At 40.6% G+C, this 18,518-nt stretch overlaps 1 protein-coding gene across 5 annotated transcripts in view; it reads left to right on the top strand.

Annotated features, from left to right (window-relative positions):
- Positions 1-9,534, top strand: part of VCAN (versican) — a 187,225-nt gene extending 177,691 nt beyond the window's left edge. For all 5 annotated transcript variants that reach the window (XM_061621973.1, XM_061621991.1, XM_061621996.1 and 2 more), the window contains 3 exons: positions 6,742-6,886; positions 7,532-7,714; positions 8,380-9,534. In XM_061621973.1, the coding sequence (XP_061477957.1) occupies positions 6,742-6,886; positions 7,532-7,714; positions 8,380-8,510 (459 nt within the window). In that variant the 3' untranslated portion in view covers positions 8,511-9,534. The remainder of the gene's footprint in view (positions 1-6,741; positions 6,887-7,531; positions 7,715-8,379) is intronic.
- The last annotated feature ends 8,984 nt before the right edge of the window (positions 9,535-18,518 follow it).

An 18,518-nucleotide genomic window follows, 5' to 3' on the forward strand; every position in this document is an offset into this window, starting at 1 on the left:
AGGCCCAATTTATAATTAATCTGGAAATGCTGGATTGAGTTTCCAAATTGCCTGTTTTTGTCTAGTTAATTAATCTCTTTATGGATTAATTACTAATCAGATTGTGGATGGCCTTTATCTGTCACCCACTGTAACCAATGTGATGGTTCCCATATGGACATCCCAGACTAAGGATCTGAACCGAGGTTAGGTAGGCCTTTGATCCATAAACAGAGCACCTTCCTCTTTTCCTCTCAAGCTTGATAACAGTCCTAAGAGTGCTATTCATTCATTTGTTTGTTTGTTCAACACAAATTATATACCACTTCCAGAGCTTGGAAAAGTTACTTTTTTGAACTACAACTCCCATCAGCCCCAGCTAGCATGGCCACTGGATTGGGCTGATGGGAGTTGTAGTTCAAAAAAGTAACATTTCCAAGCTCTGACCACTTCAGTGTAAAGACCTCTATATGTGCTATGTCTCTGCAAGCTCTCCGTTATCCTGAAGTGAATGGGCCATGGTGCACCTGGATCATACTTCTAGCAGCAGCCTTGCTAATACATCAGGGCATTGATATTGTGATAGCCCAAATCTCTATGCTTAAAGTCCAATGGCAGATTGAAGCTCTGGATCTTAGTGGAAGATTGAGATCCCTTCTTCTCATCAGAGAGTCATTTACCTGCTATTACTTTTCTACCTACTACCATCTGATGCCACATGTGCCACTGATAGTAGCAGAATGTAAAGCTTGGCTTGATAATAATATGAGCTGCATGTGATATGGATGGGGAACCTGTGGCCCTCTGGATATTGTTGGGCTAGATTGTATCCCTGGTCACTGGCCATGCTACCTAGGGCTGATGGGAGTTGGGAGTCCAACAACATTAGGAGACCATAGATTCCCCATCCCAGCCTTGAAGGCATCAAAGCACTATCTGCACTGAGATATGTCAACAAAGTAGTCTGTGTCAGTTAAATGTTTTCTACCCATATTTGTAGAAAGAGGTCCCTGTCTTTCAAAAAATCCATCCCTATTTTAAAATATCTAAATGCATTTGTATTGTGCCATGTTATACTACAGATTGAGGGAACCGTTTTTTTGAAGGCTAATCTCTCAATCAGTGATGCTTGCCTAAATAAGGAAATGGAAAACTTCAGTATATGTAGTGTGGAGAGTTAAGAAAGCATTTCAGGAGTCTTGAACCTCCTCTGTTAAGTGGTTCTGGCATTAGTAAAAAGCAGCATGAGGGTCAGAAAGCCAAAGTAAATGTGCACAGTGATTATATCAGATGTGAAGCAACAGCGTGTAACACCTGGGTGTGTGGTGCAATCTTGCAAAATCACAGAATCCATTTCATTCAGCTGAAGGCCTTTGCCAACAACATATGCAAGCCAGGGCTCACAGCTATTATTGCAGGCTCCTGATGTAAGGCTCTTGAATCTTTGCTGGATAGAATGTAATATGTTGAAATCCCAGTACTGTCATTTCTGCCAGGAGTTGACCACCAACATCCCCTACTAGCATTTGGAGACTAAAATGAATATTCCGCTTTTTGGAGTACAAGGTGTTAGAGGCTTGGCTGCAGAGTGACTGAAGTCACTTAGTTGTTTTGGATGAGGTTTGGAAAGGAAGCCCTGACTCGTCCTGTTATATTAGAAGTTTTGCATCTGGATAGAAATTAAATCAAATTCATTACTTGGGTTATATAAGGGTCATTTTTGTATAGAAAAATCATTTGATATAGCCTGCCCCCAATTTATTTATTTATTTATTTATTTTATTACATTTTTAGACCGCCCTATAGCAATAAGCTCCCAGGGCGGTGCACAGCACAATAAAACAGGTTAAAACACAAGCGGATGTAAATACAATACACAATAAAACATAATTAAAAATTTTCAATTTTAAATTCAAATTTTTAAATTTTTAAAATGCCTGGGCGAAGAGGTAGGTCTTTACCTGGCGCCGAAAAGATAACAAAGAAGGCACCAGGCGTATCTCATCAGGGAGGGCGTTCCATAGTTCGGGGGCCACCACTGAGAAGGCCCTAGCTCTAGTTATCGTTCTCCGTGCCTCCCTATGCGTTGGGACATGGAGAAGGGCCTTCGACGTCGAGCGCAGCGACCGGGTAGGTACATAGCGGGGGAGGCGTTCCGCCAGGTATTGCGGTCCGATGCCGTTAAGGGCTTTATAGGTAAGAACCAACACTTTGAATCTGGCCCGGAAACATATTGGTAGCCAGTGCAGCTGGGCCAGGACAGGTGTTATATGATCAATTTTTTTTGTCCCAGTAAGAACTCTGGCCGCAGCATTCTGCACCAGCTGAAGTTTCCGAACCATCTTCAGAGGTAACCCTACGTAGAGTGCATTACAGTAGTCCAATCTAGAGGTTACCAGAGCATGGATAACTGTGGCAAGGTTCTCCCTATCCAGATAGGGTCGTAGTTGGGCTACCAGCCGAAGCTGGTAGAACGCATTCCGTGCCACCGAGGCTACTTGAGCCTCCAGTGACAGGAGCAGATCTAATAAGACCTCCAAACCAATAAATTTATACAACTTTAGTAGGCAATTGAATGTTTGAATGTTTACCTTAATCAAATGATCTCGCTATACATAGAAGTTGTTCTGCCAAATGTGATAGTTTTCTGTATCCAAATATGTTTTTGTTTGTTTTTAGTGTGAAGGAACATGTGATCTTCCAGTTGTGCGTTTGTGTGCTGATGATCCCTAGCAGGAACATAACATTTTTTTAGTAGACTGATTAACTCTTAGTTTGAGAACATCTGTTGCCTCATCTGGATTGAAGTTGTATTTGCAGTATGTAGCATGTAGCCATTCCATTCCCCCATTACTCGTCTTTGCGATGTTCAGTTTTCCTTTTCTGCTACCTTAGCAAACTGATTTCATTGCTTTTCCAGACCAAACCAGCTAATCCCTAACCCTGTGTTGTGCATACAGGAAACACCTTGTTCTTTCAAACCTGACATCATTATAAAATATACGGCTGGGGGGAGGTAGGACCTTTATCATGCAGGCTAAGGAAGGGCATCCTCCCCAAAGTTCCCTTAGACCAGCCTTTCCCAACCAGTGTGCCTTCAGATGTTGTTGGACCACAACTCCCATCTTCCTGACCATTGGCAATGCTGGCTGAGGATGATGGGAGTTGTGGTCCAACAACATCTGGAGGCACACTGGTTGGGAAAGGCTGCCTTAGACTAATGCAGAGATTACCTGGTCTTTTCTGGAAAAAAATGGGAAGGGCTTGAGTAATTTTTCAAAGTTAGTCTGGAGCCCCATACCCATTTCTTCCAAAGTCTGAGCCTATTTCCATCTGCCTGTCTCCAAAGTAATGGAATAAATAGAAATAAGAAAGGGTGAAAGAGGTTGCAGGGGCAAAAGCTGAGAACCTACCCTCACTGGAGGCTCTGCAAGGGTAGGCTTCCTCCCTTGGATGTTGCTCCCACATCATCATTTATCTGCCTCTGTATAATCATAGAAAGTAGTTGTGCTTTATTTCATTGTATAGAAGCAGGTAGAGACCAGGGGCAGGAGTAAAATCTGAGGATGGGGGAAAGCCACCACTGGATCCCCCTTAAGGAGTGGGCTTCTCCCCTTCCATCTCATTTTTCCCTAATTGAATATAAGGGAGTAATATTCCATGGCAAGTGTTATTGGAAATTTATTAAAGAAGATAGCAGCAGATGAAAAGTTGCTCATTTTTATGTTTTATGCTTGTTTAAGACTTATTGAACCATAGATTGATTGGCTAAGAAAGTGTATCTAAGCCTCAGTCCACCATTCAGAATGATAGTGTCTTATTTTTTGTGCAGAAGCACTGAATAAAAGATAAACACTTTTGTCCTGAGTATTAGGAATTGGCTGGACTGTAAATCTAAAGAAATTGAAAGCAGTTTTTCTCTTGTAAAGTGGAAAAAATTACCCACCTAAAAAACATTATTTTAAAAAAGTGTTATAAATAGCCCTGGTTCCTTGAGCATTCATGTACAATGAATATATGGAAGAGTGGCAACATGGTCACAAGCTCTGTCCCAAACTAGACATGTTCAGTTTATTAAGTGAACATAAAAACATAAGATCCTGCTGGATTATACCAAAACCCCACCTAGCCCAGCATTCTGTTCTCACAGTGACCAACCAGATGCATATGGGAGGTTTGTATGCAGGACCTGAGCACAACACTCTCCCTTTGTCCTCCATGAATTTGTCTAAGCCTTTTTTTAAAGCCATCCAGGTTGGTGGCCCTTGCTACTGTTTGTGGGAGCGAATTCTATCATTCAACTATGCATGGTGTGAAGAGGTTTCAACTTCATTGGGTGCCCATGCGTTCTAGTGTTATGGGAGAGGAAAACATTTCCCTATTCATTTTCTCCAAACTATACATAATCTTATACACCTCTATATTGGGCCAAATAGAAAGAAATGTATGCATTAAAGCCAAGATGGAGAACCTGTGGCCCTCCCACCAGCCCCAGTCAATAGTCAGGAATCATGGGAATTGTATTCCAGCAACATCTGGAGGGTCACAGTTCCCCTCTCTGCATTAAGGACACTTTGGAAGTAATAATTCTGTAATTATAAATTGCTTATATATTAGTTCTGAGGCTGAGCTTTTAAAAAATGAAGAAGGTATGAGGCAATCAATAGTCTTTTTTTTTAAGTTGCTCAAACTGAGGGGTAGCCAACATGGTGCCCTCCAGATATAGCTGGATTACAACCCCTCTCACCCATGATCATGGGCATACTGGCTGGAACCGATGAGAATTAGTGTTCAACAAGATCCGGGGGACATCACATTGGCTAATACCCCTGATCTAGCTAAACAGCTGCTAAGTGTGGCACCTACCCATGTATTATACCAGATAAGCTGCATCCTGCACTGGAGAGGCAAAAATAACCATGCATAGTTTGATCCTATGCATATTTACTCAGAAGAAAGAACCACAGTAATTCAATGAGCCTTACTCACAGGTAAGTATGCATAGGATTGTAGCCCTAGTTTTATTATATGGCACTCACAAAAATGTTAATACAGCCCAATTTAGAATCCTGCAGTTCACTTGCTTAGATAATTAAAATGCTGAGGCTGATCAGATGACATAGGGTAGGAAAGATTTCAAATATTATACTCAGCTTTTCCATAGCCACAGGAAATAAGTGCCACTTTTGTGTGCTTCATTAACTTTATTGGCAAAATGTGCTAGAAAGACATTGTATTTGGATTACTTTATAAAGAGTTAAAGCAAAACAAGTTGGACCTTTTATAAGTACTTAAGAGGACTAGCTCCAAAATGTAAGCACTGACATTAAATAAAAGCACTTGTGAATTGTGCCATTTATGACCATTTAATGGACGGAGTGACTTGTAAATGCCAGGTATTTATGAGGATTCTAGCTCTTCTAGAGACTTATTTTTATCCTCTGTTAAATTCTACTTGAAATGAAAAATGTGTAGCACCATGAAGAATAGCTAAATAGACTTCTTCAAACATTTTCTCACTCTCTTTCCCTCTGTCTCTGTTTCTCTCAAATTCTGGTCATATTATTTAAAAGAAAAACCAAGACAAAGAATAGTGAATTTTAGCATTTACTTTGCCATATAACTGTTTATTTATATAACAGCTTGGAAACATGCGCTAGATATATACATTGCAGAGCATAGCTAGAAATGAAAACAGATTATTTTTGAAAAAGCAAGCATTTTCTCTTTCTCTGCTATCTGAGAAATAACATACAAGACTGTAGTAGTGCAGACTGGATAGCAGAGAGTGTTCCTATGGTAAACCCTGATGGATGCATTCTTTTTAAGATCTTGACTAAACGATTCAGCTTTCTTTGCCATTCATACAAGTATTTTACCATTTTTGGGGGGGAAGGAAAATCTGATGGCAAGACATCTAAAAAATTTAGAAATCAGAGATCAAACAAAACAATCCTCAAATACATTATATTTGATAACCTCCTTTTTACTAAACTAAGGTCCTAACTAAATGTAATGTTAAATGCATCTTTGCATTCAGGAACAGCCAGTGGGGAGGGGCAGTAGCACACACTTGGCCATCCAACAGTGGAGGAGGGGTGAGGCAGTGGAGAGGTCAGCACTGTGGAAACATAGCAGCACTGACCTTCCACCAGCCTCACCATTCACCCATCACTCACAGCGTCACCGGTGATGGGAAGCCAGTTGGCAGTACGGCCCATCCTCCCGGCCGCTCTTGCTGCATGTAATGTACACATTTTCCAAAAATTCAAGTAAGGAGGATATTATTGGGATTGCAACAGGTGAGACCAGTGAGTTTAACTCTTCCCCCCTTCCTGTGATGCTGATTAAAATCCCTTCTCTGAAGCTGCTGTTTGCTGTTTGCATTAGGAGTGAAGCTTCCATTGATGGCAGAGGGAGATTTCTTCCCAACATAAATTCAGAGGACAGATTTGCTGAGTACTACATCAAGGAAGGAAATAGTTACATTTTCTTTCCCCTCCTGTTGTGATCCCAGTGATTTTTAGTGCCTCCAGCTATCTGTATTTTAAAATAAAAGCTTTCCCCTTAAATGCATGTATGTACTTTCAAAGATGCATTAACATCACATTTAGTTTGGCCCTAAACATTCTGGTCTCAGTATTTGGTTTTTCTAGTTATGGCATTGTTATGGTAGAATTTCTGTCCTTAACTAGCAAGCCCTGGTGGAATTCAGCTTCTTTTAAATCATGGTTTTGGTGTTTTGTTTTGCATCTTCTTCAGCAATATGAAAATTGGAGACCAAACCAGCCAGACAGTTTCTTTTCCTCTGGAGAAGATTGTGTTGTTATGATTTGGCATGAGAATGGCCAGTGGAATGATGTACCATGCAACTATCATCTCACCTACACTTGCAAGAAAGGAACAGGTAAAGACTTTCAGACTGGAGTCACAATTTGCTACTTGAAATTCACAAGAGTTCCAACTTCTTTAAAAAACAAGGTCTTAACAAACTTATGTATTCACACTGTGATGTCCAAAAGCTGGCATATTACACCACAGGCTATATTAGTGCTCCAAAACTCAGGCCTTGTTATGCATTATTGAAATTGGCTGCATGCTATTATTAAAAATACTGTGAAACAAATTAATAACTGTTAAGAATTCTTCATTCCAACTTCAGCTTTCTTATAATTTCATGTTACAACTATGTAAGAGAAAAACTCAACTTACCTGGGAGTTAGCACCACTGAATTAAATAGGATTTTCTTCTGAGTACACATGGTTAGGACTGTGCTGTTAGATCCTAACTAAGCTTCCACTTGTGAGAACATCCCATGAACAGAGTTTCTCCTAAAAAAATTCTAGTGGGTTGTGGGACCTTTTGGAGCAACATGACAGGTGGTACAGAGGTATTGGTGAGAAATGTTATGGTTTTGATTTTCCTTTCCTTTAATCACTACTGAGAATCCAGGCTGAACAGAGGGGTTTAGTGAGATCTGTGCTAGAGCGGAGGTTTGACAGAATTTATGACATGGAAATACTGACAGTAAGCCTGAATTTATACTTCTAGTTGCCTGTGGACAGCCACCAGTCGTAGAAAATGCAAAGACTTTTGGGAAGATGAAGCCTCGTTATGAAATTAACTCGTTGATCAGATACCACTGTATAGATGGTTTTATCCAGCGCCATGTTCCAATCATCCGGTGCCAAGGAAATGGACGATGGGATTTGCCTAAAATTACCTGCATGACTCGTGAGTTGTCTTTGCAAAGGGATTTGTGATTGCTAAGGTTCAGGCTAGACATTTACCAGTCTATCAAGACTCTTTGCATGATGGAGAAGAGAGACTCCCCTCTCTGCTGCGTCCTGTAGGTAGTGTCATTTAAAAAAGCTGCCCCATATAGGTATATGATCATTCTGGTGCTCATTTTATTCCATAACCTGGGGGAATTGTGCAAATTGAACATCTGCATGATTCGGCTTCCAAACAGAGTGCCTAAATTACATATGACTCTAGGATTGTTCACATGTTACACTGAACACAGGTGCAAGTTGTGTCTGCACATGTGCAAGTGTTTGCGTGAACGAGTGTACACTTGTTAGGTTGTACAGCTCTGCACAGGTACACAGACTGTACACTTGTTGAATAATACACATTAATTACTGTATGAGTGCAGTTCAGATATTTGTATTCAGAGATACACAGATTGTACACTGGTTTAATGTAATGTCTGAACACTCCTATCATCTCCATGCTGGAGGGAAGAGGTTGCCCTCCCTTCTACCACATGAACACTCTACCTGAGTCAGGAAATGTCTGAGCCTGAGTTGTGTATATAACACATTGCATCCCTTCATTGTGCTTCTAGTTTTGCTGGCATGTTTACAACACTTTCCTTCTTTCTCTCTTGTTTCCAGCATCCTCATTCCAAAGGACTTATTCTAAGAAATACTATTATAAACATTCTTCACCAGGAAAGGGAAACTCATTAAATTCATCAAAACATTTTCACCGTTGGATCAGGACATGGCAGGATTCAAGGCGCTGAAGGCACTCTGGTGAAAGTGAGATGTTCGCCATGCCAGCCAAAGTCCTAACTTAACTGTGCCTTTTAAAAATCTATTATAGGAGTATTACCAAGCATTTTTGGAAAACTTAAGGACCTCAGAACTCACAACACATATCAGTGATTGCTACAAATGAAAATTCGAAAAGGGAGTCATATCCAGCCTATCTATAGTATGTCAATTTCTATATGTCATTGGTGAGGAACGTTAGATTCTCTATCCCAGCATCCTATAATAATTAAACTCTTCCATTTTAGCACCAATGATAATGTAAATAAGATGATTTAATGGTGTTTAAATGTGTTTTGCGTTCAAAAAAACCTGTATATACAATGAGATGTCACACGTAAGTTCAGGCTTATTTATGGCTATTTGGCCTCAGAGGTCTTTAATCATTTATTTTGTTTGACTTGAGGTACTTCACTAGGCTGGAAATAGTTTTAAATTGCAGTCTGCTCTCTTTTTTGTAACCATGGGAGAAAACGGCTATGACAACCTGAGGATGAACAACGAAAGTAGCAAAGGACACTGTTGATTCCCCATAGAGGTCCATAGAGAACTGTGTGATACAAACTTTGCATATAAGGAGCACAACAAGCAGGAATGGCCCTGAACAAAGGACTGCAATGTGGAACTTGACTTCTGTCCTTTCCAGCTTTGGCACTGATTAAAAGGGACTTGCCTGGAGGACTTTTTTTTTTAATGACAAGGAGGGCCTGTAGGAATAATAATAATAAAAGTGCTAATACAATAAATCTCAACCAGGGCCACTTTTTAAAAAGATGACTTTTACAACACTAACAGTGGGTCTATGTTACAGGTCTCTGCATTTTAAGATGGAGATAGATAGACCTACATTTTTTGTAAAAAATAAAATAAAATAAAAAAATGAAAAAGTAAATAATTTTGTATATATAAATATATATAACCATTTTAATCCTTTTATAAAGTAATGAATGTTTGTGTATGAATGCTGCAGCTGTGAAGCGTACCTAAATAAATGAAGTAAGCCATACTGATATAATTTATTGGATGTTCTTTTTATCTTGAAATAGCTTGGTAGCTCATTTTTAGCTACCAAACTCATCTTGATGCATTTGGAAGAACTAGAGTTGGCTTCAAATATTTTTGACTTGAGAAAAAAATATTCTAATAAATGGGATCATTTGTCTGTGATGACATGAATGAGAGCTGTGTGACTTGTATGCAATCACCATCTTGACTTGTGAATAATTTATGTGTTCATAGAAATATTGTAGATTTTTCTTCATAGCAGAGACAGTTAGGCGGGGATATGTTTTCTCCAGTCAATAGTCAACTCTATCACAACCTATTGGGATACACTAGCTGCACAAGTGAATGTTTTAAAGGGTTGGTACTTTGAAGTGGTACTTTAAAGGGCTGGTGATGTCAGTTTCCAGATTCATCCCAGGTATGTGCTTTCCCTCTCCATACATCTGGTGTGTCTGCCTTGTCTCCAGAGTTGCCAGATATACACACAAGGGTGCAATGTTCTAATCCAGCTTTGTGCATAAAATCGAACACAGGTCCAGATCATGAGGGCAGTTTATCTAGGCTATCAAGCACACAAAAATGGGCTTGCACTGCATGGATGTCTGGTGATGTCAGAGATTCTGTTGGCATGCCAGGAGGGTGCAGAGGGACAGAATGTGCTCTCTCTGCATCAAGCATATGGGATGGATTTGGGAACCAATATTGTCCAATCTAGTCCAGAATAAGCCTCCCAGTTACAATAATGTGTTTTAGCAGCACTGAGGAGAGAAGAAAAGACTTTAAATTTTATGTTCTTTGAATTTTAAAACAATATGAAGAAAATATTCTAGTATCAGTACATGTGAAGTTTGTAAGGGAAGTAGAAGATAACATTAAACAATAAGGGCTAGCTGATAGACTTCTTCATAATCTAATTATGGTGTGTGTTTTTAGTATGTGATGTCCCTATATCTGTGAACAAGAGTCCATGTGTATGCTTACATGTCAAGAAACTGGCCCTGGATTGGTGCAACAAGGTGATTTTACACATCAATTTTGTGTGGCTAGAAGTTCATTTAAATGCTGCCTCAAGTGATGTGAATTATTTACCAAGAGAGGTTAGCTCCCAGGTCCCGGGGTATGGTCTGAAGGCACGTGAAGACTACCTCCTTGCTGAAGCTAAGCAAGTCTGGGCCTGTCAGTTCACAATATGGGACATCTCCTGGGACCTCCATGCATGTTGCCTTGAGTGCCATGATGTTAAAAAGGCAAGTTATAAATGTAAGAAAATAGATAATAACTATGGTTTGGGCAGGTTTCCCCTGTGTAGTTTACAGTTTCCCACCGCCTGAAGCCTTTCAACCAAATTATTTCACTCTGAGAACTTACGATGACCTTAGACAGGTTCTATAATATTTAAATTTATTGAAGGTTTTTATAATCAGTTTTTCCTCTGTGCAATAATCTTCTGCAAACAAAACAAGGAGGAATTTAAAAGGAACTGGGGTAACGTGGCTGAACATATAAATCAGTTTGAAGGCTATGATGCAAAAAATCTGGCTTGCCAAAAACCAGAGTCGGAGAGGATTGGTGACACCCCATTTCAGGTGTCCCATTATGTGATTACAAAACTTACCCCACCTTGGGAAATATCTTTGCTAACCTTCCATGTTAAACAGTGGTAGTTGGTAGGTGAGCTTGCTCAGCAAAGGTCTCAAATGAACATAACCAAGGATATCTTTTGCCACTTTGCTGCACATTCCCTAGCTTCACTCTTGCAAAAATAGACTCAGTTCCCTAGGCTGAGACAATTTGGGACCACTTTTGTGAAATGTGAGATCTACCTGAGAAGAATCAAGGTCTTTCATACAAAGCTACCACTGTTTTGATCTGTACATTTCTTCCTTTCATATACACAGAATACCCTTTCCACTATTTATATTATATTTTGTATAGTGTGTAATGTGAATGTTTGTTTTTGTGAAAGAACTTTAGAAACTTTGTTAACTTTTTACATATCAGCTTCTGGCTCACCAAAGAAATCTTTATTTGCTCTACTGTTTATTGCATGTCTTCGAATTTAAGTGTATATAATGTCAAGTTCTACTGATGAGTCAAGTGAGAAAACTGAGAACAACAAATACTGAGAGATGCAAACACTTTCATAACTTTTTTACCTTTCTAATAACTTTTTAGCTGATCAACTAGGGTCAGTTTTTTATTGACTTTTGAGGAGTTGATTTGACCATAGTTAATTAGATGCAGGTAACTTATGAAATCTGTTTTATTATTCTCAATAAACGATATATATGTCATTTTGTACAAACATAGACTAGTTTAGGTTTTATCACTACTTTTAAGCTTTTGTATTGAAATGGACATTTTGATCTTTTTGGTACCATCACAAAGTTCACTCTTGTTATTTCTGTGCCTCGTTGATCATGAGTCAAATCAAGGTAAGTAAAGGAAAAGAAACTGAAGAATTGCTGAATGCCAACTTATCCAACGAATAGTACAAAGATTCTTCAAAGGATTTGAAAATGGGAATATTCTTTGCAAAGTAGAAGTGCTCTATTGTATTTAAAAAAATAATTTGGCCTGGTGCTAAGTATGTGCATTTCGGAGTCAGGCCTGTCCTTCATATATACTTTCTTTGCCAAGTCAGGACTCACTGCTCTGAAACACTTATCTAGACAGTGACTGGATTCCTGCATTGAGCAGGGGGTTGGATTTGATGGCCTTATAGGCCCCTTCCAACTCTATGATTCTATGAGTGAATGCATGCATGCCTCAGCTACATTTTACCCTTTACAGTACCAGGGTGGCCAACCTGTGGCCTTCGAGATGTTGCTAGATGACAGTTCCTATCTACCCTGACTATTGGCCATGTTGGCTGGTGCTGCTGGGTGTTGGAGTCCAATAATACCGATACGTCTAGATGTTCACCACCTCTGTTTTGTACAATAATTCCATGTTCCCATTCTCAGGGCCGGCTTCAGGAATGCCGGGGCCCTTGGGCATCAGCTTGCCCTGGGCCCTGGCATGTGTGTGTGTGCGCGCATGTGCATGCACACACGCATGCAGCCCCCCATGCTCCCCCACCTACCTGTCTGCTGTCTTTTACCATTGCCCTTAATGAAGATGGCGGCCGCAGTTTCCCTAAGGGGATGATGCCTCCTCTGCCATCTTTGTTGATGGCATGCGTGCATGCTAAGCATGCGCATCTCTGCCATCAACTAAGATGGCGGCAGCGGCTTTAGTACCTTAAGGAAACCATGGTGGCCATCTTCGTTAAGGGCAATGGTAAAAGACAGTAGACAGGTACGTGGGGGGCGTGGATCGCAGAAGGGGAGTGGAGGGGAGGCTGAGGGGCCCCCTGTAGCTCCAGGGGCCATCGGGCCAGTGCCCCGCCTGGCAGCCCTTTAGAACCGGCCCTGCCCATTCTCAAAGTCAGTGGCTTGTGGCAGTAATAATTATCTCAGTATAATAAACCATGGTTTATTGGATCAAGAACAAGCTTTGGATCCTTATGCTCTTATTTACTCCTTCCTTTTCCCCTTTTATGTCCAGTTTCAAAAAAGATATTAGGAATGCATGAGCATCCTTGTGCTAAATCGCTTGTGCATAATGTAAGCACACACATGCAAAAGATCAATGTTTTCAATTTACAAGTGAGCATGCACAAAATTCCCATGGGTACTCAAACAAAATGCCTGCCTTCACCATTGTCTACCCCCCTTTCCACTCAATGGCCCATCAAATTTGCCTGGGGTTGGAGAAGTGGGGAAGCTTCAAATGTGATGGCAGGCACTCCCTGCCAGGAATCTGACAGCAACAAGGTCACATTATGCCATAGTTCTGTGGAGTGGTTCTTGCACTGTGTGCTCCTTATCCCTAAGGTTCTGCCAGTCAAGCAACAGAGCTGCTAAATTTCCTCTAATGCAGTGATTCCCCAACATTTTTTCCTACAGACCACCACTTGAAAATTGCTGAGGGCCTTGTTGGACCACTTAATGATTTTTCTACCTGTTGTAGCATAGTAATTCCATAGAATTCAAATTGTAATACAAAAAAGTATGTGTAAGAAATAAAAGAAGCAATCAAAATACAATTAAAAATCAATATGAATATCCAATGCAATGGATATGCCATCTCCCATCTTCAACCACGAATCCACAGACACACTGCAAGCCACCTGAATGAAGCTCACAAGCCACTGATGGTCCACGAACCAGTTTGGAAAGTCCTGCTCTCATCTATGACCCTTTTGCTTTCTTTTGCTTTGTTTCTTTTCTGTTATTTTCTGGTTGCTCTTCCCTTAATCTTCATTTTTCTCTGTGTCAGTAAGTTATTCCTCCTGTTTTCTTTCCTAACTCCCTTACTTTGTTCCATCAACAATGATACAACTGTTACATATTTCCAAAGGCCCTATTCTGCCTTCTGTATGCTGCATTCATTTACTTTGCATTAACCTATCTCCCACTGATTTAAAATCCATGTGTTTGTTCTCTAAGTCAGATAAACTTGAAAATACAAGCAGTGTTCAGGTGTTCCCTGAATGCTCATGGAGGGCAGAACCTCCTAGCCTATGCCTGTTTGGTGCAATGTCTGAAACAGCCTAAAGCCACACACAGTGTATGAGCAATAGGTTCTGTCTATATGACCGAGGACCCTTGAATGGATGGGGTACACAGTCTAATGGACAGATGTCTCAGACATTATGCTGAAGAAGTGTGCTAGGCAGGAAGAAGCCAGCAAGGGTGAGTAGGTGCAATCCCACACAACATATTTTTAGAGAACAAGAATATCTGATCAGGGTTATAGTTCTCCTGCAATGTGTTTTCAAAATATTCCTCAGCAGCTTTTGGGTAGGTATGAAACTTCATGGATTTGCATTAGAGACAAAATACATTCTCATGCCCCACTAGAGGTTTTAACTTCTTGAAACTCCGGGGGGGCAACCAAACCCTGACAATTCGAGCAACTCTGTCAAAATGTTAACTAGGCATCATTAAAAGGCAAAAATAGGAACAAAATGCAGACGGAGACCTGAAAAATAGGGATGACTCCCAAATAAATGGAGAGAGTTGGATTGGATGATGCACGGAACTAACTCTCATTGATTTCATTGATGTTCATTTCCATTTACTGGGCATGAGCCAGCCAAAGTTAAGTATATGCTTAACTGTCCATTGGAGTCAATGCTTAGTTGTGGCTTGGGTAATGTCAGCCTTAATAGAAATTAATTCATCACAGCAATTAATAAACTGTGGATTGAAATAAAAATGTCTTAAGTTTTATCTTAAATAGGTGTGAAAAACCCTCCAGATGTTGCAAAACTACAACTCCCATCATCCCTGGCCGTTGGCCATGATTACTAAGGCTGTTGGGAGTAGTAGTGCAGCATCATATGGCGGGTCAAAGGTTCCCCATTCCTGCTCTTAAAATTGAAAAATATTTTAGATTTCTCAGGAACTTTCACAACTGGGCTACGTTTAATGATCATATAATCTCAGATCTGAACAAACCTTTTTGACGGGACATCAGGAAAAAAGTCCTAACTGTTAGAGCCATACGACAATGGAACCAATTACCTAGAGAGGTAGTGGGCTCTCCGACACTGGAGGCATTCAAGAGGCAGCTGGACAGCCATCTGTCAGGAATGCTTTGATTTGGATTCCTGCATTGAGCAGGGGGTTGGAGTTGATGACCTTATACGCCCCTTCCAACTCTACGATTCTATGATTCTACCCGCTCTTCACCCAAAGGTCCCAGAGTGGGTTACAACAATTTTAAAATACAACATTATAAACAAGCAAAGGTTTTATACACATAAATATAGAACTTGAAATATATAAATTCCAAGAATGCCAGGGTTTGCTAAGTAGCACCTGGGTTCTCAGCATGCCTAAAGTTTTCTAGAAGTAGAGAAATGCATAAAGCCTTACTGTGTTATGTTTTTATATATGTAAGAGTAACATTCTTTTGATTTAAAAAGTGTAGCATGAGATGTCTGAAAGACTTAGGAAAGTTATTTTTTCCAGGAGCTTGTATTCAATATCATTCATTCCATCTCTCTCTGTCTCTCTCCCTCTTCTCTGTCTCTCTCCATCTCTCTTCCATGCACACCAACACCAAACATGCACATGTGTTTGCGGAGGTACACAAAGGTTCATAGGAACATATGGAACTGCCTTACATTGAGTCAGACCAGTGGTTCGCCTAGTTCAGTATTATCCACAGTGATTGGCAGGAGGTCTCCAGGTTTCAGAAAAGTAATTGTTCCCAGTCCTACCTGGCGATACTGGGGATTGATCCTGGGACCTTCTGCATGCAAAGTAGATGCTCTACCATTGAGCTGTGCCTGTGGCCCTCCCAAAGCAAGTTGTACAGCACATGTTTTGCATGCTCCAGGTCCCAGGTTCAATCTCCATTCAAAAAAGCCAAGATAGAGCTGGAAAAGACCCCTGCCTGAGAACCTGAAAACCTACTGCCATTTGGAGCAGACCATTCTGGGTTTAAAGGACCAATAGTCTGGTTCAGGCCACATCTGCCTTATACTTTTAAAGCAGTGTCATACCACTTTGAACAGTCATGGCTTCCCCCAAAGAATTCTGGGGCTGTAGTTTGTTAAGGGAGAACCCTCTCAGGAGTTGTTAAGAGACTCCTGTTTCCCTCACAGAGCTACAGTTTTCAGAGTGGTATAACAGGCAATCCCTCTTCCCATGGAACACTGGGAAAGTAGCTCAGTGAGGGGAACAGGGATCTCCTAACGACTCCTGAGAGGGTCCTCAACAAAAAACTGTTACCAGGATTAAAGAGAATATCACTGTTCAAAGTGGTATGCTATTGCTTTACATGTATCGTGCATATAGGGCCTTAGAAAAAGACTTCATATGTTCAAATAACGGTTTTAGGACTAGGACAATCCTTTATTCTGGAAAGAAAGGTTTAACAAATAGAATGACAAATTCCTGATTAAATTTAGAGGTTAATTACACATTATATACAAATGCATGTAAGCCTTGACAGTTTGTTATTTTTTAATAAAGAAGAAAAGCGGTCTTGAGGGGCTGCAAAGCTGAGCAAAGGAACGGAGGGGAGGACCTAGTTAAGAGTCAGTCCAAGTCACTTCCCCAACATAGTTCCCTGTTTGGCTCCAGATGTACAATTACTCTCATAAAATGCACCGTCAATTCTGCAGAGTGGAAGGGAACAGGGAGAGGGGCATGATTTTGAGCTGAAAAATAGTCAGCACTGAAAGGAGCACAGGAAATTGCCTTACACCGAAACAGACCATTTAGCCATCTCACTCAATATTTTCTACCTTCTCTAGGGTTTCTGACAGGGGACCCCTCTCAGCCCTACCTGGATATGCTGTGCCCTACAGCCCTTTCTCTTTAAGGGTTCATCCCTTCTTCACTCCTGCACTCAAAATCACTGCTTTTAATTTTTCTCTTGGAAAACAAGGCTTAGTGCATGCATTTGCATGTGCACTTTTGCCCCTATAAGCTCAAAACCAAAAACCCACAAAGTGACATTGTTTCTCACTCATAGCATAAAGCATGGGAAAATGGTATCATTTCTATATGCTTTTTTATATATAAAAAGTTAATTGTGTTGCAATGAAGGCAAAAAGCCAAACTTAATAAGGAAGTTTTAAAAAAAACACCCTTGATAGCTTAGGATAGATTTTTGATTCATGATGCCAAAGTGTCTTCCAAACCGAGTCCCTTTGTGTCCAAGAAAGAGAGTGGAAGCCAAGAAACATTGCAGTGCCATATGGAAGTTATTCGGGTTTAAAGAATTGTGTTGTAGGAGAGATGCCTCAGACAAAGTTAATTTGGCCCAGCAGCTGAACAATAGCTGTCAGAAAAATTTCCAGAAGGACCACCCTTACCCATAGGTCATAAACAAGGCCTTGGAGCATAGCCACATGGGAGCCTTTCTTCGTAGCAAATACACTGCTTTTACCATTGTAATAGATTTGCAAGGTCCGCACTTTTAGCTTCAAATCCATTGTTTTCCATTCACACAAGTAGGCGTTCCTCTGGGAAGGATGAGTGTTCAGAAGCTCTTGTCCCGCAATCCGTGGCTCCTGTCCTGCTTCCGCGCATCACGGAAGGAGAGTGGAGGGTCCTCTGTAGCTCCAGGGGCCAGGCCAGTGCCCTATGGGACCCCAAGAGCTCCGGGCCCCTAGGCTTCAGCCTACTAAGCCTAATGGATAATCCGGCCCTGTTTCCACTCCCTCCTGCCCCAACTCTTCCTGGAGTTTGGCGGTTGCTTTTTCTGAGTTACCTTCCCCACACTGGAAAAACAAATCAATATAATATTGATATTTTAAATAATATATCAATATCAACATCAATATTTTGAGAAAACAATGTCAATATTATCTCAAAATATCAACATCAATATTAATATTTATATTTTTGAGGTGACTTTTTTTTAAAATCCACTTCAGATTTTTTAGGGGAAAAATCAGAAACCAGGAGTGGAGAGGCGTTACTTCAAAATTCTCTCTGCAAAGACAGAGAATATGAGAAAAAATAATAAAATCCAATGGCAGTTCCCATCACCAGCTACAAGGAGTGAAGGAAATTTACTTGGGTAGAAGAGGAGGAAAGAAGGGAGGGCTGCAGCAAACGGTGAAGGGGGGAGGACAGAGCAGTTGGAAGTTGCTAGATAAACCACCAGAAACAAAACTGAATTCATGGGGGAGTTTGTGGGCGGAGAAAGGGGAATAGCTGAAAGTGACAATTCACCTGCCCACCAAAAACCATCAAAGCAAACCATCTTCAAGGACTTGTGGAGCAGAGTGGGGCCGTATTGTTCCAAACTTTTCATATTATCAGCTGATTGGGTTAGTAGGGATTTACAGGGGGGAAACTGCGTGATAGCTTTTGTTTGCCAGTAATGTCATGTGGATCATACGAATTAAAAGGAGATGTAAGTAGCACCAAACACACACTAAACCACTGCGTAAATGAGCCCTT

The sequence above is a fragment of the Rhineura floridana genome, chromosome 1 (genome assembly GCF_030035675.1).
Source record: "Rhineura floridana isolate rRhiFlo1 chromosome 1, rRhiFlo1.hap2, whole genome shotgun sequence".
NCBI lineage: Eukaryota > Metazoa > Chordata > Lepidosauria > Squamata > Rhineuridae > Rhineura > Rhineura floridana.